Below are 22,703 nucleotides of genomic sequence, written 5' to 3'. Positions count from 1 at the left end.
CCAAAGTAATCTGTGCACAGCAATTCCCATGACTCCTCCACGTCAGATATTTTAGGCCAGTTGCTTTGTGTTTGTGTGGCAAGGGCACGGGTGGCTATAAGGGTGACTTCCCTCAGAAGGTGCCAGAAGCTTCCCCTGTGTCCAACAAAGCCAATGCCAGCTGGCCTCCAGACAGATCCACTGCTGGCCAAGGCTGAGCCCATCAGTGGCAGCAGCAGCATCTCTGGGATTACAGAGTTAAGAAGGGAGGAAAAACCTGCACACTACAGGCAGACAGAGAACTGAAGATATGGGAGAGAAACAACTCTGCAGGCACCAAGAGAGGAAGAGGAAGAGGAAGAGGAAGAGGAAGAGGAAGAGGAAGAGGAAGAGGAAGAGGAAGAGGAAGAGGAAGAGGAAGAGGAAGAGGAAGAGGAAGAGGAAGAGGAAGAGGAAGAGGAAGAGGAAGAGGAAGAGGAAGAGGAAGAGGAAGAGGAAGAGGTGCTCCAGGTGCCAGAGCAGAGACTCCTCTGCAGCCCATGGTACAGCCCATGGTGAGGCAGCTGTGCCCCTGCAGCCCATGGAGCTCCACGGGGAGCAGAGATCCACCTGCAATCAGTGCAGAACCCCATGCTGGGGCAGGGTTATGCCCTAAGAAGGGTTTGAAGACCACAGTGAAACAGGCTCCTGGCAGGACTTTTGATCCCTCAGGGGACCCATGCTGGATGAAGTGCAGTCCATGGAAAAATTCACATTGGGGAAGTTTTTGGAGAGCTGTCTTCTGTGGGAGGGACCCCATGCTGGAGCAAGGGAGGAGTGTGAGGGGTCCTACCCCTGAGCAGGAGGGAGCAGCAGCATGTGATGAACTGACTGTAACTTCCATTCTCATCCCCCTGTGATGGTGGGTAGGAGCAGGTAGAGACCTCAGGAGGGAAGTTGAGCCTAGAAAGAAGGGAGGGGTAGGTGGAAGGTGGTTGTAATGTTTGGTTTTATTTCTTATTATCCTACTCTGATTAGTTTGATAATAAATTAAACTTATTTCCCCAGGCCAAGTCTGTTTTTCCTGTGAGAGTAAAACTGCTGAGTGACCTCTCCCTGCCCTTGTCTTGAGCCATGATCCTCTCCTTACATTTTTTCTCCCTGGAGAGAGGGGAGTGACAGAGCAGCTTTGGTGAGCACCTGGCATGCAGCCAGAGCCAAACCCACCACACCAGTGCAGAAAGGCACGAAACATTTTTTGGTCAAGTCCCTGGCCTGGGTTATCAGGTCTCCGAGGCGGTGGTGCCGCGGGTGGCTCGGTGAGGAGGAGCTGAGCTCACATCAGTCCCAGCAGCTCGTGCAGCAGCGGCACAATCACGGTGGCCGTGAAGCCAACAGAGGAGTACGTCACAAACTTATAGGGCACCTCCACTTCCAGGCGTCTCCGGGCTTCCAGGTCGCCAAGGGGGAACTTGTACCGATGGCCCAGCACGCCAAGGACCACGCTCTTCATGACCCAGCGTGTCAGCAGGACAACCAAGATCCCTACGAGGAACCTGGCCAGCACAAACACCATGGTGCTGGTGCTCACAGGAAATCCAGGCTGAACACCTCTGCTGCTGTAGGCTGAAGCAGCGTACTGGTTGTTCAACCAAAATCCCACAGTTGCTCCAGCTGCTGCTCCTAAGATCGTAGTGGTGTCTCCCCTGGTAGGGCTGTAATAGTCTAGTTTGGGGTAGTTGTAGCACAAGACAAGAGGCACAACTATGGAAAACAGTGGGCAGAAGGGGCTGGTCAACAGCAAGTGATCTATTGTGTCCCACGCAGGATACAAGAGCATGAGCAACACAGCCGAAATCAGTGCACCTCCGATCACATCCTGGAAAGAAATCACATTTAAAAGGCTTTGTGAGACCTGGAATGTTAACCAGGTATTTGGGTGATGATAAAGGACCAGTATGTGCATTGGTGGGGCCCAGCAGTGGAGGAACACCCTGAATCCAGTGATGCCATTATGCACGTGCAAGAACAACCTGAAGCCTGGTGCTAAACAAAACATGACAGTCCACAAATCCAACCTCAGTCTATGCACATGCATGTGTCTGTCATTCTCTCCCTCACCTGCTCTCATGTTTTGAGGGCATTCTCCACCTATGACCCTGGAAAAGGCACATGCACAGCTCCATGTCGGGAATAACATTGCAGTGATCTGCCTTCACATAAACCCTTTCCTTCCTGTAACCCTACAAGCAATTTCATCACATCAGTGTGATTATCCCTTGCTTGCTTTGCATAAAGGGGGAGATGCTGTCCTTTGCCAGAGACAGGCTCCCATCCCAGAAACACAAGCTCCAGGGATGGAAAGTGCAGAGCTGTGGGATGTGGTGCGTGTGCCGTGGTCGCTGCCAGCAGTGGGAGGGAGGCACCTCTGGGCAGGGATACAGCAAGGAGAAATTTGTTGCCCAAAGTCTCTGAATTCCAGCTTTCACTACAGTGCCTGAAGCAAGCATATAGTTAAACCCTAATTTATTAACAGAGGCAAATAAGGTGTTCTGAGAACTTGATTGTTGTCAGCCACAAAGCTGAGAAAGGAGGCAGCCCCTAACAAAAGCCATCTGTATGAGAGCAGCCAGGTAAAATGCAATAAAACAAGTTCTCCTGTGCTGCCCTTCCAGTGTCACGTAGAGGCAGCAGTGTTACTACAGCCACAAAATGCTCTGCAAGAGCTAAAGTTAGTCCCAGACAGAAATGTCCTCTGCTAAGATTGTATCTTTTTCACGAGTCATGACAGCTGACTACTACCATGCTTGGTCACAGTCTGAAAATTATTTATGTGAGCTTCACTTCAAGTTAGGCAGGAATGAGGGGACTTTTTCACAACAGAAATATTTAATGACATTCTGGCAAATGCATTACTCCTGTATGGCTGAACTTCAGCTGTTTACAACTTCCATTAGATTCACAGCACATTTGGTTTTAAACAACTCCTACAGCCATTCTGCATATTCCTAATACAAATTTCCATTTATCTCATCCAAAACATGAGACTAGCCATGGAAATACACAAACTTGATCACAGATGTCTAGTATGTAAAATACCATTCTATTATATATCACAGTAATTAATGTTTTGATGTCAATTCTTAGATGATACCTTTACACACATAGCATGATTTGGCCCAACACTAAGCAACTGCCTCAGCACAAAAGAGCTGGGGGCCTGCTCTCAGCACTGATGTTCAGAAATCCCATCCCCACTCTGTACATCTGTTTCTCACACAGATGTTTGTTCACCTCATGTTAGAAGAAAAAGTCCTCAATACCCCTCTATGGGTGATGAAGGAGCAAAACTCAAAAGACGTTCACATGCTTTTCTGTTCCAACTAAAGAAATGTAATCAAATGTTAACATTTCCTCACAAAAGCTTTGCTCAGATTTACCAAACTGACTCTAGCAGTTTCCAATCCAGTTGCAAACAGTACCTAGTTACAAACCTGATTAAAGTTTTTTGCATTTTGTTATCTTCCCATTCAGCCCCAGTACAGTAACGTGGCTTTTGGAAGTTTTAAGCAGGACCCAGACAATCAGCTCTGCCCCTGACCAGTGGAATTATACCAGTGGTCTCCAAACTGGGTGCACAAAGCAACCCATGGGGCTGGTGGGGGGAGAACATACTTTTGGCACTGCTCATAAGTAGAATAAAACATGCATTTCTAAAAAGTAGTGCTTATTTCATCATTACCTTATATTTGTTAACTTTGTGTGGTTTATAATGTCTCAGTACAGTAGTACATGTAAACAATTATTAAGTAAATAATGTATATATGTATAATGTAAATAATGTATATACATATATTCATAAGTATATATGTATATACGGAGGCCAGTGGTTTATTCCAGTTTTCCCCTCTATCCACCAATATCTGGGCTTCTCATTTTGGAAGCTCCTCACCGGGAGCTGCTGGAGAGCTCAGGACATGCCGTGGCTGGCTGTGGTGACACCCTTCAGTCCTGGTGTGCATGGGCAGGTTTGATTTTTTTGAAGACCCAGAGGAGGTGGACAAGATGCAGATCACCACTTACATTTACCAGTGCAGAATTAATGATTTCCCCCCTTGCCTGTTAAATTAAGGAGAAGGTGGGAAGAGGAGGATGGCTCCCATATCTGCGAGAACTGCTTCATGGGCTCTCCCTGCTGTGGCCCCGGAGCAGCACCTGAGTTTTCCCCGGGGAGGAGCTGCTCTTAGCACGCCCAGGAAGCACATTCTTGCCTGTCTGCCTGTGTAAACAGATTAGTCTCTCGCCAAGCCCGCAATTATAAAGGAATTTTTAAATAAGGAGGCACGGATTTTGCTCAAGGTGCAGTACTACCTGCAAAATCTAAAACCTCCGGTTGCCCTGTTGGGATGCTCCAGCTCCCTCGGCACAGACAAGGCTTCCCCAGGCTTCATCTACCTCCCCTAAAGCCTCTCCACTGCCGTGCAGCTCAGCCCTACTCCCAAACATCTGCCCTGCTTCCCTGGTGTTGCCAATCCAAGCAGAAAGAACACTTTTCCTATTCTGTCTGGTACATGGTCACTTACTGCCTGAGTTCCCTTACATTTTCATTTCACTCACACGCCTGAACTCCACTCCTCAGGGCTGTACTACACAGTGTGTAGAGTACTGAGAACATGTTGTGTGTTTATCAGCTTTAAAATATTTAAGATAATTTCAGGATTAATGGTAGAATGAAAAACCCTGAAATATGGCCCAGCAAAGGGGCAGGGTGGGAGCTTCAGAACAGCCCCAACCGTGGGAGGTGTAATCAGAAATAAATACATCAACACTAAATGTGTATATCTCAGGGGAAAAACCCTTTTCAGGGTTTTTTGGTTATAAAAAATAACCATGCTGGTCAGCACAGGACCATTATTATATATATTATTTATATATAATAATGGTATATAATATAGTGTATATATATATTATTGCTTGTAACTCAGTGCCAGTGAGTTTCTCAGCACATCAACTGCTCTGGAGAGAATGGCTTCAGCAGATGTGAGACAGGAAAACTTGTTCACTGCATTGAGGCAAGGACCAAAAATCAGGCCAGTGTTTTAAGATGGAAAGCAAAGTAATATTTTCTGAAATACAACTCTCTGGAGAAAAAAGACAAACAACAACAATTACCAGTCACATAATCTCCAATTGCTTTTTGTTTCTCAAAAATAACCCAAAAACTTACAGATCCGCTGCTTCAAAATGTGTCCAAATTTTTACATTTTTTTTTTACTTTGCCTGTCCCAGGTAACTCCAGATCCCCTCTTTACCAGCTCCTCAGACTCCATCATTTAAGACCCACAAGAAAGTACCCTGCATTTCCCTGTTTTTCCACACACACGGGACACTCTGATGTTGAGGTGATGGAGATGGGTGGTTGTAACTAAATTATCTGTTAGCAATGCCAGTGCATTGTTGCCACCCCATTCTCTGGCTGGGTGATGTTCTCTGGTAACAGCCCAGGCCATGGGTGTTTGTTCCCTTTTCCCTGAGCATAGTATTCATTCTGGTACAGCTGGAAGGGTGCAGACAGCTCCCATACCAGCTGACTGCCTCTCCAGGAGGTCTTTATTGGTAATATCTCTTCTAATGACATTACTGTGCTTTCTGATACCACTCCTCATTCAAAAGCAAGGCCAGCAGTGCTGAAATACAAACAGATTTGTAGAGCTGAGATTAAAGAAGATGAGATTCTACACTGGAGCTGCAGGCAAGCACAATGCAACTGTCCTTGGCAACCAATGCAACCTCCTTTGGCTCCTCAAACAGGAGAAATTCACTTATACCACACCCATGGATATTTGTTACCATTCCTTTGCTTTACTAAAATGCAATGACCACTGCATACATTATTACACCCTTTCTATTAAGGCCTCAGTTAAAAACCCAGAGACTCAGTTGATGGCTTGGCTGGGCACTGCTGTGCCCCAGCCCTGTAACATCACAGCTCAGGGCAGGAGCTGTCCCACCAAGGGTCAGAAATAGCTCTGAACTGCACTTCTTCCCCAAGAACCATCCCTGCAGGTGGGGCAGCAGAGCCACTGTGGTGAAAGCTGCTGCAGAGAGAGGGGTTGCCTGTGAAGCTGTGACCACTGCGCCTTTCCCCAGCTCCATCCCCACCATGGCACACACAGGATAAAGACCCCAGCCAAGTACATTTGCCCTTTGAAAGGCAGCATTGCTCACACTTCAGCTAAGAAGCTTTTTTTAAAACTTTATTTTACAGCCCTTTTCTCTCATGTCAAAAGCACAAAGGACTTTTTCTTCTTTACCCTAAAATCCATCTAAATTTAGAGGGGTCTTTCATTATGATGGGCCAGCACGAGAAGTATGCAAAGAATTTTTACTGATTGACTTAAGGTCAGTAGCCCAGAAAGGGTGTCTGCAGCTTCGATGTAAGATATTGTTTTGATCCACTGGGCCTGAAAGGAAAGGTCAAGCTATATTTTATAGCTAACCTTAATCTCATGAGAGCTCCCTTTCTTACAGTCATCAAGTCTCATTAAAAACATAATTATTACTTAGTAAAAAAGATTCAATTACTTATGCTAATGCAACCAACAACGCGTATCAAGCTCCCGTGAGGAAATAGCCAGAAGTTTTATTCACATTTGGGAAGCTGGACCACCCCTCTGACCACCATATATCAATATCAAGATCCATAAAGTTTCCTCTCATCAGGAAAGAACCAGCTATCACAGCACACTGAAATTTGCTCCTAAAGCAGCACTGATGTCTCTAAGCAACTGTGCCCAGCAAGCCTGTCGTATAAAGTCACAGATATCTTGTCATTATTTTCAGGCAAAATATTTGTGCATCTCAGTCCCTTAAGAATTCATTTCCTTCCAGCTGAAAACAAGAAACCTGTCATTTTTGTGCCTTGTGCCTGTGTGCCGCCAGGAGCCCTGCTGCTGCCCAGGCCCTCGAGGGCAGCTCCCTCACCAGCTTTACCCCCGTGACTCACCAGGCTGCAATTCCTCCCCGGCACTCCCTGGCTAAAGCAGCCCCGGGTATTTCTCGCTGAAAACAGTGATACTATTGCACAAAGGGCTTAGCTAAGGAGCAGCGTCACTTGCCCAAGCGCATTCCTGGCAATTAAAATTTCGAAATGGGGAGCTCCAGTTGGGCTGGCAGCCTGACCTCAGCCGGCTCCCAGGCCCAGCGCGGCCTCCCCGCTGTAAATCACTCCCTGCGGCCTCGGATTGCAATAGCCCGAGGGCTTCCTCACACTCCTCTCAGTGCACAGCCCCAAAAGCTGGCACAACTCATCTCCTCCCGTGGTGGCACGGCCCAGGCAGGTCGTACATCGCTTGAAGAGTGGGAGATGAGAGTTGCTGCAGAAGGCAGAGCTGCAGGCACATCCTTACCAGGACTGTGTGCATCCCTGTGTACAGCCTGCTCAGACACACCAACGTGGAAAACACAAACGCCGCTGCCAGGCCGAGCTCCAGTGGATACTGTGAAAAGGGAAAAATAATTAAATACACCCATTAAACCAGGCAGCTGGACTGACATAAGGATCTTGTGCTGGGAAGAGGCTCCTGAGCTGTGCTTTCCCCAAGAGACTGATGTGACCTGAGACAATTCCTCCTCTCAATCAACACACAGCCCTGTTGGAAGGTGATTTCACTGCCTGCTTCTGGGAGACCTGGTCTCGCTCTGGAGAAATAGATGGGATTTGCAGAATTGTTCCCTACAATATCTGACTGCAGAAACCATGTTAGTGCTAAAGAGCTTAAGGAAAAAGGCACAGCGTGTTGTACAAGCCATGCCTGAGGTAGCAGCGCAGTCTCAGCTCGGCCAAGGGGATTGTGACAGCTGCAGAGCCTGACCAGAAGTGTGATCAATAGTCCTGGAGCAGTGGGCTGAGTGGGGAGAATCAATGTCTGGGCTGAAACCACAATCCCGCTATTAGAGCAGTCAGGACCACTCTTCCCCGTGACACTTAAAGGTTTAATCATCTTCTTAAGAAGTTGTTTTTGCTTAATACCCTCTCTGAGTAGCCTAAAAACATGGAAAGAAGCACTTAAATAAATCGACATTTAAAAATGAAAAAACTCCATGTTTGGTAAAGAATAAGCTTAACATATTAGCCCTTAATCCACTCATTCAAACCCTGAAATTAAGTGGGCTACTGGGCTTCTTTCAGCCCATAAGGGAGATTTTTCTGTAAAAAATAAACCAACTCAAAATATAAATAAATGGAATTAATTCATCCAATTTGACACAAAGTCTCCATCATCTGCTAGAGGCTGACAACTGACCAGGGTGGTCACAGGTCAGCAGAAAAATGCTTCTGTGGAAATTCTAAGCATAACAGCTCTCTTCTGACCCTTTCCCCTGGCATACTGCAGCCCCCTGAATAGAAAGCTCAGACCCAGCTGCAGATGTCATTCCCAGTTCATAAAACACTTTTTTCCTCATTTCTCTAAGCCTTTGGAGCATTTACAGCCACTTGACTTCTCCCTCAGCAGGCAGCCTGGGAGCTAGTCCAGATAAGTAACTGATGATTAGGACATCTTGAGAAGATAGCAGCATAATGTACTGGGAGATTTTTCCATCCTAATAGAGGCAATTAAACCATTTAATTATTTGACAGCAGCTTTATTGTTTCATGGCAGTTTCCAAGAAGCACAAGACAGCCTGTGAAGATCTAAGTGTCCCACTGGCCACTTGTGGATTGAGGAGGAGGTGATGATGACCAGGTCTTCTTGGCAGCTCTGACACATGGGATGGATCTGGCCTTCCAGGGCTGACAAATATTCCCTCTTACAGAATGTTATGGGCTCCTCGTGCCCATCCCACTGTCAAGCTGCTCTGACCAGTTACCACAGAGGGAGTAGGAGCCCTCTGGGTTACATCCCAAGGTTTATCCCTTGAGAGGGCTGAAAAACATTCTTAAATACAATGCAGCCAGGAAATTATTATTGCTAGAGTACAGGAAACACAGGCTTGGATTCATTAAACAGAATGAAAATAATCATAATGGAGAAATGAGTTTCTGGGAAATAAACCTTTTAGAAAGATGATGAGGAAAAATGATGAGACTTCCCCAAAAAACCTACAGCTCCAGTGCAGTGAGGTTGGTCTGATAAGCAGGCTTTCCAATAATGTTGTGTGCTGTTAGTCTAATCCAGGTTAGAGCCAGTGGATTTCCAAGGATGCTTTTCCTTTCATATAGAAACAACATGGCACAGAGCTCCTTTGGTTTCCCTAGGAGCCAGCATGTCCCGATGTGTAGCACTGACTTGGTGGGCATGGGGTGAGCACAAAATGCTGGCAACCAAGGACCTTCCCTCCATGGTCACCCCACGTGGAAAAACACAGTGAACCAACTAAACGACAGTAGGGCAGTGCAGCCTGCCAGCAGCTCTGAGAGGAGTCCATGAAAAAAAAGGACATTTCCACTAAATTTCTTTTTGTGTCTATTATTGACTAGCTACAGGTAAGCACGGGGAAGAATATACATCTGTGAAAATAAATACAGAACTCCTGTGGAATTAGCAACATCTTTGGATTTGCAAGCTTTATGTGCCTTGCTGGAAGCAGACACAGGCTTTTAAAAATGTATTTTCTTTTTCTTCTTCTGTTTTCTTTTTATGCTCCTACCTTGTACTGGTTCCTGGTTGCAATGAAAAAGGAGAAGGAGATGGCTGTAGCTGCCATGGCGTGGGTGGATGGCATCCCATACTCTGCATTCGTCCTCATCTCCAGCTTCACGACAGGTGGTGACAGGGGCCGAGGCCACTTCAGGATGTCCTTGGAGACCTGGCCTATGTACATCACTATCTGGGGACAGGAAAGGCCGCAGGGCTGTCAGTCAGCACAGGCAATCCCCATGCAGCCCACCCAAGAACCACCTGTATTTCTGTGCTTTTTCCTGCAGAGCCCACCCCTCCAAGTGGAGAATTTATCCCCTGAATTATTAAAGGGGTTTCCATTAGCTCAGCCAGCAAAGGAAGTGGCAGTTTTGCTGCACTGTGTGGTAACCTGAGCAGAAGTGGGACCAAAAGGAGGGTTGGCTGATGAGATTCAGCAATCCAGGACAGTGTGAGACAGACAGCTGGCTTCCATCCTGTGCCAGAGAAGTTTAAGTTTCCTCCCTCTCCCTTACAACCCCTCTCCTGCAAAGAAAACAGCCATAAGAGAAATTTTTCCAGCCCCGCCTTTGAATCACTGCCTTGCCCAGCCGTGTCCAGCACCAGCTCCCCCTTCCCAGTAGCTCCCACTCCACCCACTGCTGCAGGAACCCTGCTGGGATGCACCACCCCTGTGGTTATTAAATGACAGCCTCGGCATCCTCACACAGCCAGCACAGGGAAAACTGGACAAGTAACGTGAGGTACCAGCTCTCCTTCTAACTCCCAGGTAAAAGGCTTTTATTCCCTGCTTGGGACACCAGAGGTTTAAGCAAGGGCTGCATTAATTAACTCCCGAGCACAGCAACACAGTACTTTTAGGGGAAATGTCGCATTCTCAGGTCAGAAGGGAAGCAGAGGCAAGGGGCAATGCTATCCAGTATCCCTGTGAGATTCAGCCATGCCCAGGGCATCTGTGGCTCCTTCACACCCTCTTCCCAAAGGCAGCAGGCTCTCAGCATCCACAGTCAGGACATCTGAGAAAAGTTAGCCAGGCTGTCCCAGCAGGATGTATTTGCTTTCTGTTGTAACCCTTCTCCCTTTAGATAATTTAGGCACACATAGGCAGAGGAGGCTCTTTAAAACAAAGCCAAGCAAACCTTTTTTTTTGTTTTTGTTTTTTTTTTTTAATACAAAAATCAGGTTAACTGGTGTCTACCATGAGAGCTCAGTTGCTGTGTGAGACAGCTCGCTCTTCTGCTTCTCATGCTTCCACCAGCAAAGGAGGGGGCTTAAAATAACATCCTTCCCTTGCTACCGGTGTTGGCCATATGCTGGAACAGCAACACAATCGCCCGCTGCCACATTCGTCACCACGCACATTGCATCCTTCTGTCTCCCATCAGCCATTTAAAAAATGATTTCACATTAAAGAAAAGATGGCAGGATTCACAAGTCAGGACCAGGTAAAAACCAGTCGCATTTCTTCATCCTTCTCTCTACAGCAAAGCACATGCCAGAGAGTGCTAGACTTACAGCCAGCACCAGGGCTGGAAAAGTGACTGCTGGTGCCTTTGCAGCCTTTATCCCTCATTGTGTGAATCACATTACTGCCTTGTTATCAGCAGCAGGTGGGACACACCTGGCTGCTCCTGCTGACACACACAGCACAGGGAAGACAGTGAATACCCTGCCCCAGACTGTTCAGTAAACAAAGGCTCAAGGAACAAACGTCTTTTAAAAACCTACTGTGTGGGTTTATTTAGATAATGCCATCAGTTTCCAAATGGATGTGGGCACATGTTTGGAAGTTAATTAAATTCCAGGGTTGAAAGAAAAATTACTCTCTCGGGCAGAACACAGAACATTGAGGCTGCCATTTGTGATACCATCTGAGAGGCAAGGTAGGATGAGCCAGTTTATCAGCAGTCCTCTATAATAATGACTTCCACTTGTGGAAGTATTATTAGCACTAGAACGTAAGAGCATTGCAGAAAAGGAAATGAGTCATCTCAAAAATGAAGGCTATGCTAGGACTCCTGTGATGGTGAAAAACAGGCTGAATGCTGGAGGTGGGATGGGTAAATGAAAATACCAGCATCCTCACAACACCCTCCCCTTCCTGGCATCCCAGATTAAATTCTGACCCTTCTACTTTTTAGAAACACATGGCATAGATGGTAAGGAGAGGTGAGACGACCTTCATAAAACATGCAGGGGACTCCAGAATATGCTCAGACCAAGCACTGATCTCTGAGGCACCCAGCCTTTGCCTTTAGCTTATCTGGGTACTGTGCCCATGACTTTACAGACATTGTCCTGAATTATGTGGCAGAAGCAGCACTTGTGGGTGGGGTAGGACACCCCCCAGCAGCTGATCTGGCAGGCTTCCTGAGAGAACAACAGCAGGTGCACATTGCCAAAGGCCACCCTGCACAGGTGGTGCCCTGTGTCACCTGCACCCACGGGATGCTCACTGCGGCTGGAGATGGAGGAGCACAGCACTGCCCGGGCACTGCCCAGGCTGCAGAGGCACAGCACTGCCCGGGCTGCAGGGGCACAGCACTGCCCAGGCACTGCCCAGGCTGCAGGGGCACAGCACTGCCCGGGCTGCAGGGGCACAGCACTGCCCAGGCTGCAGGGGCACAGCACTGCCCGGGCTGCAGGGGCACAGCACTGCCCGGGCTGCAGGGGCACAGCACTGCCCAGGCTGCAGGGGCACAGCACTGCTCGGGCACTGCCCAGGCTGCAGGGGCACAGCACTGCTCGGGCACTGCCCAGGCTGCAGGGGCACAGCACTGCTCGGGCACTGCCCAGGCTGCAGGGGCACAGCACTGCTCGGGCACTGCCCAGGCTGCAGGGGCACAGCACTGCTCGGGCACTGCCCAGGCTGCAGGGGCACAGCACTGCCCAGGCTGCAGGGGCACAGCACTGCCCGGGCTGCAGAGGCACAGCACTGCCCAGGCTGCAGGGGCACAGCACTGCCCAGGCACTGCCCAGGCTGCAGGGGCACAGCACTGCCCAGGCTGCAGGGGAACAGCACTGCCCAGGCTGCACATAGGCTCTTTGCTCACAGCATGGCAAAGCAAACAGAGCTTTTGCCAGACCTGCCTACCCCCAACAGTGGGGTGCCCTCCCTGGGGACAGCCCTGTGCCACAGAGCAGGGCAGAAGCAGCACTAGTGGGACCCATCTAGCAGTGCTCACCCCTGCCCTTCTCTCACATACATCCATGTTTTCCCAGCACAATGAAAATGACTTTGAACTCTTCCAGTTTAAATCCTTGCAACAAATGCAAGCAGCAATAAAACAAACAAATAAACCCCCCAAAACTGTAAGCAACTTAAACCTAAGACTTTCCTCAAACTCTGGTGTTCACCACTACAGCTTGGCTGGCCTGTGCTGAGGGCAATAGGCAATAACAACCCTTTACAGTAAGCCAGGACTGCAGGTGAAGGAAAGGCAAGGCGTTATTGCCACTTTGGGTGAACAGCATTACATTTTACTACACAAAGGCAATTGGCAGTTGCTATAGCAGCAAGACAGCCTCTGTAGTCTTTTTCTGAGAGCTTCCTCTAAATCTGCTCTGAGTCATATGGTCTATCTCCAAAAATACTTCTTCACCTGAGCCTTTGCATCAGGATAAATAAGAGAAATCTATCTTTGTATTTGAACAGATCTTGCTTTAGTGAACAATTACAGAACTAAATTTAAGGCATTAGCATCCACACAGGTGTGGATCCCTATTCATTTGTTCCAACATCTGCAGGAGGTCTCTCTGGGGTTGTGGAGAGGCTGCTCCCCTCTTTCAGAGCATCTGAGTGCCGTGAAGTGACCTCTTTGCCTGTTTCCCATACCTCTGGTGTGTAAGTCAACCATCTAAGAGGAGTTTTTTCTCACCTGCAGGTGTTGTCTGGCATTTGCAATGATTTCTCCTCCCTCCTCACATGCATCACTCCCATGACAGGAAGCAAGAGCTCTGGAAGCAGATTTACCACCACATGGAGCAGATAGGCACAACTAAGGCAGATCCCTGAGCAGAGGCATGGCAGCACTGCCACAGAGTGCAATTTCCCCTGTGGAACATTCCTGTGGCAGCTGCCCAGACCCCGAGCCTGGCAGGGCTGAGAAACCTGCTCAGTGCTGCAGGTGGGCTGTGTGGGACATCCTCCTTCATCCCTGCCCTGCTACAACCTCCACACAGAATGGACACACCTGACCCTGCCACTAGCATGTGAAGGTCAGGAGGAGCAACTCTTTTTGTATTCTGTAATATTTCAGCTAAAAAGGGGTAACCAGATCATATTTGTTTTCAACTTCTGATTTTGCAGCTGTCCTTATCTTCATTATTGATCTATTAAAAGGACAAGACAAAATTCTAGAGAAGACACACGGTCAAATAGCATTGGCAGCTTCTTCCCTGAGACTCAGTGTGGCAGCCTGACTTTGAATCTGTTGGTTTAGCTGCAAAATGGAAACTCTATAGCCTGGCTGTAGAAACCCTGGCCTGCAGTAGTATATGTCATCTTCCCAGAAAGGAAATTCACAGTTTGAAAATGATATTACTTTCTTTCACAAGCACTGTGCACTGATAGGAGTGACGAAGCACATTAAAGAAAAAAAAAAAAAGGAAGATGCACTATTAATAAACATTTGCAGATTAGTCAAGCAGAAGCCTGTATGTGGTTGCTGAGGCAGGCGTGACTTTGATTTACCATACAGAAATTAAGCCAAGCACCCTGCCTGCACTGATCTGTTCTCAGCACCCCCCAGGTTAAGTGACCACATAAACACTGCAGCAGATACTAGCTGTGACTGTGTCCCTTGAGCATCACTTGGGTCAGAGTGAGAGAGGAACAGGGCAAGCAAGAGCATGTTCTTGTGGAGGTACTCTTCCTACCCCCAAGTCAATGCCAAGAACTAAGGCTTGGCTTCGGGAAAGCACACCATGAAAGTCACTGAGCAGCACTGTTGGCCCCTTGCCCTGGCAGCAGCCCAGGTGGAGGAAGCCCTGCAGAGCAGAGGAGCCCCAGTCACAGCCAGCCTGGGGCCCTAAGCCACCCTCAGACTGTGTCCTGCTCCCCATCCCCTCCTGAAGCACCGGGCTGCTCCCCATGTGCCAATCCCAGCAGCAGGGCTGGGATCCTCCTCGGGGCACACACACCTTGTGGGAGAGGGTAGCTGGCTCTCCTAGAGCTCCAAGACCTGTCATTTCCAGCATGGGTATTGTTTCCCAGAAAATACATCAACCTTTTTCTGGCTGCATGGGAATTTTTCAAGGTTTGGCCAGGGTCAATGTGACATTCAGGGTCACATTCAGCTCAAACCCTTGGGCTGTCCCAGCCACCACAGCAGCAAATCCAACAGGCAGGTCTCCAGCCCACCACAAGCAGCACAGCATTCACATCACAGCAAAGGGCAGCAGCAGGAGGCAGAGGGACAGCAAAGACATAGCAAGGGCAGCTTCTTAATATATATACATAAGTGTATATATATATATATGTATAAGGAAGGAGGACTTTATCTCAATTCAGGCTTCAGAAACACAAAACCAGAACAAAATTAGTAGAAATTGAACCTCCAGAAGCACAACCAGCCAACACCCTAACACATTCACTCTGTCTTTAAAAGAAGCCTTTAGACAAAATCTATAAGTAGTTGACTATCTTATAATGAGCTTAGAGAAGGAAATTTGGGTTCAGGCTCCTGGTAGTAGGGAAAAGTACTGTCACATTGATCTGGTTTGTCATCTAACATCTAAAACTGGCAGACTGTTACACTTAGAAGTTCTATTGAAATACAAAAGGTTTCCAATTTAAACTTCACCTTAAATGATTCACAGCCGGTCTCAGTTATGAAAGTTTTATTGGCACTTTTTCTTCAAGGGTGGAGTACAGCTACCAGCTCTTGCAAAATTCCTTTTCAATCAACACTTTATCAACTTGCACACACCATTTATATTTGTATTCTGACATGTAGTTACTTATGTGCCTGAATACAGTTTTACATGTACTTGTGCAGTGCAACATTTGGTGCTTTAAGGAGCTTGGCTTTCAAGTGACTGTGTTTGTCAGCAATTCCAGGCTTGTTTGGTGAGGTGTTGCAAAGGTGCTAAAACTAACAAGCACATAAGAATTGTTAAACCCAAAGTTTGCTTCCAAGTGTGTTTTCAGTCACTGCACAGCAATATCAGTGGCACCACAATTGCAGGTAAACTCCTGCTGATTAGGAAATGCCTGGTTACCCTGAGAGGGAGTTCAGAGCTCATCATTGCTGAGTAACTAAGTGCTGACAGCCTTTGGAAAAGTGTTCCTCTGAAAAGCAGGATGGAAAGCTAAACTGCTGTGGATTCAGACCCAGATCTTCTCACACTTGCTGAAGATGTCCCCGCCCAGTGTTGCTCAGGGAGCCCCGAGGAGCACACACAGCCTGGCATCACCAGACACCCAAACTCTGCCTTCCTTCAGAGGTGCCACCTACCCCTGAGTCAGCAGCTTATCACTGCCACATGCCCAAAGCTTCCACACCTGCCCCAACAAAGTCTGTGCTGGTCAGCTCTTATTTACATTGCATAAATTAAAGTTTATAGTGTATAAAGAGGTGTGGTGTGAGGAGAAAACAAAACAAACCAACACCACAAAAAAACACAACCCCCCCCCCCAAAAAAAAAAAAAAAAAACAAAAAAAAAAACCCAACAAAACAGAAAAAGAGATTTCCAGGTCTCTGCCTTTGAAATTCCACACCAAAATAAAGATTTTATACCTGAAGCAGTGCAAAAGGTTAAAAACAAACAAACAGAAACAAAGTGCGCTTTCACCTCTGGAGCTGACAAGTACAGTAAATTTAAAGTACATTTAGGGACTGTGTGATACTATTTTTCATCTCTGCACTTCCTGGCTGAAATTGCAAGTGTCACAGGCATCAAAGCCTTGCCTGTGAAGTTTCAAGAGTGTTTACTTCAAATTACTGGAGAAGAGAAGCAAAGACACCAGGGTACCTTCATTACTGACTCAGCACCTTGCTCAGAGGTTTCATACAGTTATTTCTTCCATCTGTCCACAAAGGTAAAGGTAAAGCCTGCATATTTACTCTGAACCCTCGGAGGCAAGGCCCCATGGAAGCACAACATGCTGCTTTAAGCTGCCAAAGCATCTGCATGCAGCAAAAGTCAGCATTTCCCGCAGCCATCCACCTGAACAGAAAAGCACAAGCTGCTGGCTCTGGGGACCCAGAGCTGGGGAAGACATTCCAGGGTCCCAAGTCCTCTCCTCTACTGCTGCTGAAATAAACTCTTTATAATTTTTCTTTCTGCCCTTCACCCTTCTAGAGCTATTTCACAACCTTTGGCTTCAGCTGAAATGATTTATGACTGCCTTATGCATGTTTCTTCTTGTGACTGTAGTTTTATTTTAAGAAGCTCCTTCCTTCCCATGGTTTTTGCAGCTAGCCCCATTCTCTCTTCAGCTTCATATTGCTAGGGATTTATCTAAGCTTTCGGTCTCTGCTCAGAAAATAGTCTGTTCTTTAATCATCCCTGGCCCTGCTCCAATTTGAAATTATCTTTCTCAAATGGGGGTGACTGGCTCCGCATAAACTATTACAGATAAGATGGCAGGAAGTCTTTGTAAACAGCATTAATGCTGCTTTAATTTTTAAGGGAAGAAACTCCCCTGATTCATCCTGGGACACCAACATTGTCATTTCCAAATTGCAGCAGAAACTTTCAGGTTTAAGTGGGAAACAGCACAAAAAGTACCACCCTCAGCACCACTTCTACTTCTCCAGAGCCACTTCTCCTGGCCAGCAGTGTCACCCTCTGTGTCACCATCATCCCTGACAACCATGTTTCCAACATATCTGTATGCCTTGCCCCAGGATCTTGAAAAAGTCATTGCTGGTCCACTCTCCCTGCTGAAGAGCTTCACCACCAACCTCTCCTCATCCCAAGCACCCCCTTTAAAGGAGAACTACTCCTACCTTTCCCTTAGGGCTCCCCCTTTGGTACCAGTTCCTTTCCCCAGATGGAGAAGAGCCTTCTGCAGAACATGCTTGGGTCCTGCAATTATCCCTTCATGCTCTTCCCAGCCCTCCACTCCTCTGTTGTCACAGACTATCAGGCTGCCTGGATTTTTACTGTCATCTAACACAGTTCTTCTTAGCCACACATCATCATCATGCATTCAGAAGCATTTCTTCAAAACTCCATCACCAAACTCTCCAATTCAGTTCAAAGCACAGCTTTGTCCCACTGACACCTTGGTGTCTCCATGCAGCTGGGCCAAATGTCACATCCATGACCATTGATTTATATTAATATTTTATTAATGCCATTTATTAATGGCACCCGAGGCCAGGCTGGACAGGGCTTGGAGCAACCTGGTCTAGTGGAAGGTGTCCCTGCCCACAGCACAGGGGTGGAAGCAGGGGATTTTTAAGGTCCCTTCCAACCCAAGCCATTCTATGATTTTATGACTGTGTTAGACAGACCAACACCAATACTGTGAGTGCCAGAACCTGCCCACCAGCAAGAGACCCTCCCAGCTGAGCACGTCATAACATCAACACATGGCCTGTACAGACATTTTTAGCCATTTCACAATTACATATAATTAATGTTTTAAAAATAAAGGTTGTCACAAGCTTGTGTATTTAAAATGTTAATTACCCCTTTTCAGTATAAAGTGCAACTACACAACTCATTAAGGGAAAAATAATATTAATTTTCATAATATCAGATGCTTGAATACTCTAAGTCACACTAGATCTGGCCAATACTCAGATGAACTCCTTGCAAGAAAAAGACAAGGCGAGTCTACAGAAATGCATGTAAAGAACTCCAAAGACTCATCTTTTTGAGCAATATGCAAACCCAGAAGGCAGTGACTAGCAATTTTCATCTTCTGTGGCACATTTCCAGAAGCTGTAGGTGTACTCCTGGCCAAAACCCAGCTCTAGTTATACTGTGTCCACCTACTTCTAAATTTCATCTGCAAGTTATCTTTCATGTATTCTTTATAAAATGTATTAACTAAGGTTACTGGCACAGAGCAACTGATGTCTTCTCTCCAAGACCAGGTGTGTTTGAAGTGTATGACCCAATTCAAGTTGGTTTTATTATTTCTTATCATATCATTTGGTCAAAAGACAAAGTCTTATTAACCAGAATGACTAGATCCCACAGAAGCTTCACTGTAAAGAAATAAACTCGGATATCATGTTTGAGTTTTTACCAAGCTTCAGTTTCTTAAATCAGTGTAGATTGATAGTTAAACCTCCAAGCTCTGCCAGCTGGCAGAGGTGCTCCCTACCTCCCTTCTTTGTTCTAAAATGGTTTTATTTGGGCAGCAATGTCTGATAAATACGATGAGCAATGGCAATGACAAAACAGCCAGTCCTGGCCTAAAGTGCCCTGTTATCTCATGTTTTTTCAGAGCTAGAATGGAAATACATTATTCTGAATACCCCAAACCCAAGCTGAAACAATGCTGAAGTCAGATAATTTGTGAATGCTCTCCTATTAATAAAAATCAATGCTTTCAAGTCTTAGCCTTCAACAGACAATCTGATCTTTTCCCCCTCAAGTGACTGCAGAGACACCCTGCTTATTCCACTGCAGCCTGCATATCCCCTTACTATCAGGTTTACAGTAATTTCTACCAAGCCAGAACTACATGAAATTACACAGAAGAAATGAGAATAAGAGAAAGATTTTCTAAAGTGATGGAAAACCATCCCTGAAATACTATGATGCACTGGGAAGGAAGTGTTTTCCCAACTGTTCTGTGCAAACTCTATCAAAAGCAGCTCAGTCAGTGAATGTGGTGAAAAAAAGTCAGTCCAAGATGTGACAGAGATGAAGAAACCCTGAGTCAGACAACGCCTCTTACCTCCTCTCTCAGTATTGCAATGCCTTTTCTTCCTAAACACAAGCTACACATGCATAGTGTTGGTGCTTCTTTTGTTTGAAAGGATTTTGTTTCTTTGAAGGGTTGCTCTTGTTCTTAAATATTCATTTGCTATGGATACAGAATTAAAGTTCAAATTAATCATAGAAATACTTACAGACCAAACAATTATCATTCTTCTAGACACAGAGTGATCTATATTCCAGTAGGTAAATGGAAGGAAAGTGATATAAAAAATCTCTTCACCCAAAGCAGCTGAAAACTTGAACAAGTAGTAGTAGAAGTAGTTCTTCACAATATACTTCTGTGAGCAACCCTGGAAAGGAGAGAATTTTATCATTTTAGTGAAGTAGAAAAATATAACAAACACTTAAAATATAATAACTGCTACAGTTCCCAGTCCTTAAACCAAACAGTTTGTTATAAGAAACATCAAGAAATGAAGCTCAACTTTAATACTAGAATTAAGACTGTAGTGAGAGCGTGGCTACATTTCCTGCAGAGCAGAAATCTGTTCAGACTAAGGTAGCAGTCACATGGACAGAGACTTTCAGGAGATGGGATCAGCCTTTCCTCCAGGATAATCAGGTGTATTCCTTTAAAGGCATTGACGTGCCAAGTTCAAAATTTCTACATCAGTAGACAAAGCCACCACTGCTTTCTCTGAAAATGCATTTTGAGCTGAAAAACTTAAACTACAATTATTGAACTACTTCATTTAAAATTTGCCTCATAGTCACCAAAATTTGCTGCCAGGTGCCACTGACAACTGCCCTCAACACTGAGCTCTTCCCTGTGCTACAGCCCCGAGCTCCCCTTGGCAGGGTCTCCTGGGATCACCCACACAGAGGGGCCACAGCTGGAAGATTCAGCTCCTGTGTGGGACTGGGCTCAGCAACCACAGCTGCACGACCAGACCCAGGGGAACACAAGGTCTGAGTGGGCAGGGAAGAGAGATGCACCTGTCACCATCAGATTTTCACTCCAACACTCAAAGTAACAACCACAAGGTTGTCTTTTTAAGCATTACCAGTAGATACATTCCAAACAGCAACACTTTAGCACTTTTTTATTCATTTTATTTAGCATGAAATTTCAGTCAGTCTCTGGATTTGGCAGCCAGATGACTTCATTAGCTATACCCCACCTAACATGATTGTTTTCCCTCTGCCAAAAGGTGACACCCAGCCCTCCAGAGCTGGGAAGCCACACATTGCTTAGGCCATGACTTTGGGAACTTGTTCAATGCTGCTGCTGCTGCCATTTGGGATTAGAACACCACAAGAAGCCTCACTCTGTTTGCAGGAGCAACAGGCAAGTAAATCACCTTTTGTAAGTACATCTGTCACTTCAGGAAATAAGGAAATAGATAGATAGGCAGGAGCTGTGATTCAGGGGAGGAGCAAAGGAACCAATCTAGTCTCACTCCATCTTCCCCAAAAAATTAAAAATATGTACGTTAGCTATGTAAGTACAAGATGAAAGAACTTCCTAAAGATGAGAACTGAGAAGGGATCATGAAGGTCTTAGCACAGACACACTAAGTTAAGATACAGCTTTGGCATAAGCTTGTAAAACTCTCCAAATAGGAAAACTGCTATGCTTGGAGCTGGCTGTGTAACTAGTTTACTAAAGAGAAACTCTCATCCTACATGCTAGTGAGAAAACAAAAATTGTCTAAGGAGCCTAGACACATACTTGTGACTCATTGCAAAAACCATTAGAAGCTTCAGTCTCTTCATCGGCTTCTAGTGCAGAGATGAGGCAAACTGCACAGAGGTGACAAAAGCAAGATGGAAAGAACTTGCATCCATTCAATTATTATAAAAACCCCCACACCTTGAATTGATTTTTGCACCAATAAACAGAAAAGATGAGTCAACACTTTTTGAAATGCCAGGGTCAGAGGAGTGGTCCCCCATCTCTCAGTCACAGAGGCCACAGAGGAGTTCCTGGCATCCCTCTAGGATGACAGCTCTGTGCTGTGGCTGCCTGGCACAGCAATCAGTCTGAGTGGCTCAAGTCTCAGCTGCCACTTAGAAAACATCCCCAGCACAATTAGCAGCTCCAATGCTTCTGTCTGAGCTCCTGAAACTGCATTTGGTGACACTTAACAAGGCCCCACAGAAAGCCCTCTGCTGGCACCACTAACTCCTCACTTAAGCATTAATCTCCAAGGTATTGGGAATTATGTGCTTGTGTGCTTTAGCTGAGAGAGGATCAGACACATCCCTAAGGTAATGCTTTTATACTTGCAACCTCATGGGATCAGGGATAAAACTTTCTAATTCCACTAAGTGTTTTATGGGAGAAAGTATGGTTTATCAGGTTCTAAAAGAAATGTGGAGTTAAAAAAAAATCCAGACTGAAGACAGGTCTAAATCCTTCCACATGATTCTTAAATTTTTTTTTTTTTTTTTTTTTTTTTTTTTTTTTTTTTTTTTTTTTTCCTTCCACTCCTTTTCTATCAGAAATCACACACACACACACGTTTGGTTGGGTTTTTAGCACATTTTTTTTAGCTCTACAGAAGCAGTTGTGCACAGCCAATGTGTGGCAGGAGACAAACAGAGCCTGTCTGTGACACGATGGTAGCAGCCACATGTCAGGCACACAGAGTGACACACAATCCCTCCACCTGATGCTTGGTAGTGCATGGCAATAAAGTGATGTTTGCACTTATTGTGATCCCAAAGCACTGCAAGTACAGCAAGCCTCCTCCATGCACTTTCAGACTGAGTTAGCTCACACTTACTATCTACACCCACTATTTCTGCAGAAAGAAAACAGTGCAGTGCTTTGTGGAGTGTCTTCTCTTTTTATTCTCATTCTAACCCCAGTGCAGAAAAATCCATTATTTGTGTTAACATCTTATAACATTCCCAGAAATGTATTCCATCTCTAATTTTAAGTCATTCCTATCTTTAGACTTGATTATTTGTAATGTACTGCAGTGACCTGATGCCTTCCACAATGCTCAAAGCCCTTTCAGTAAATCAGCCCTTCCATCCATCTCCATTGCTATTCAGCCTGGATCAGAGAGGTTTTAATGGGCAGCAATTAAGGCTGTAGATAAAGTCAGAATTTTTAGAGCATTTCAGAAGCAAGATGCAATAATCCTCAACATTCACAGACATGGAAGACAGGTAATTTCACAAAATGACCCTTCTCATCAACTGTAGAGTATCTATTTTGGAAAACCTCAAGTGCACAGACTACA

General features: G+C 45.9%; 1 protein-coding gene across 3 annotated transcripts in view; it reads right to left on the bottom strand.

Annotated features, from left to right (window-relative positions):
* Window positions 1-296: 296 nt before the first annotated feature.
* SGPP2 (sphingosine-1-phosphate phosphatase 2) overlaps window positions 297-22,703 on the bottom strand; it is a 34,693-nt gene continuing 12,286 nt past the window's right edge. For 2 of the 3 annotated variants that reach the window (XM_063407985.1, XM_063407987.1), the window contains 4 exons: window positions 19,641-19,799; window positions 9,610-9,789; window positions 7,368-7,457; window positions 297-1,837 (listed from right to left, as the gene is read on the bottom strand). In XM_063407985.1, coding sequence (XP_063264055.1) covers window positions 1,295-1,837; window positions 7,368-7,457; window positions 9,610-9,789; window positions 19,641-19,799 — 972 coding nt within the window. In that variant the 3' untranslated portion in view covers window positions 297-1,294. Of the gene's footprint in view, window positions 1,838-7,367; window positions 7,458-9,609; window positions 9,790-19,465; window positions 19,594-19,640; window positions 19,800-22,703 lie in introns of those variants that run through there. The other variant, XM_063407986.1, reaches the window with a different exon arrangement.

This window comes from Prinia subflava, chromosome 11, assembly GCF_021018805.1.
Source record: "Prinia subflava isolate CZ2003 ecotype Zambia chromosome 11, Cam_Psub_1.2, whole genome shotgun sequence".
NCBI lineage: Eukaryota > Metazoa > Chordata > Aves > Passeriformes > Cisticolidae > Prinia > Prinia subflava.
This window is presented reverse-complemented; position numbering and strand designations above follow the sequence as displayed.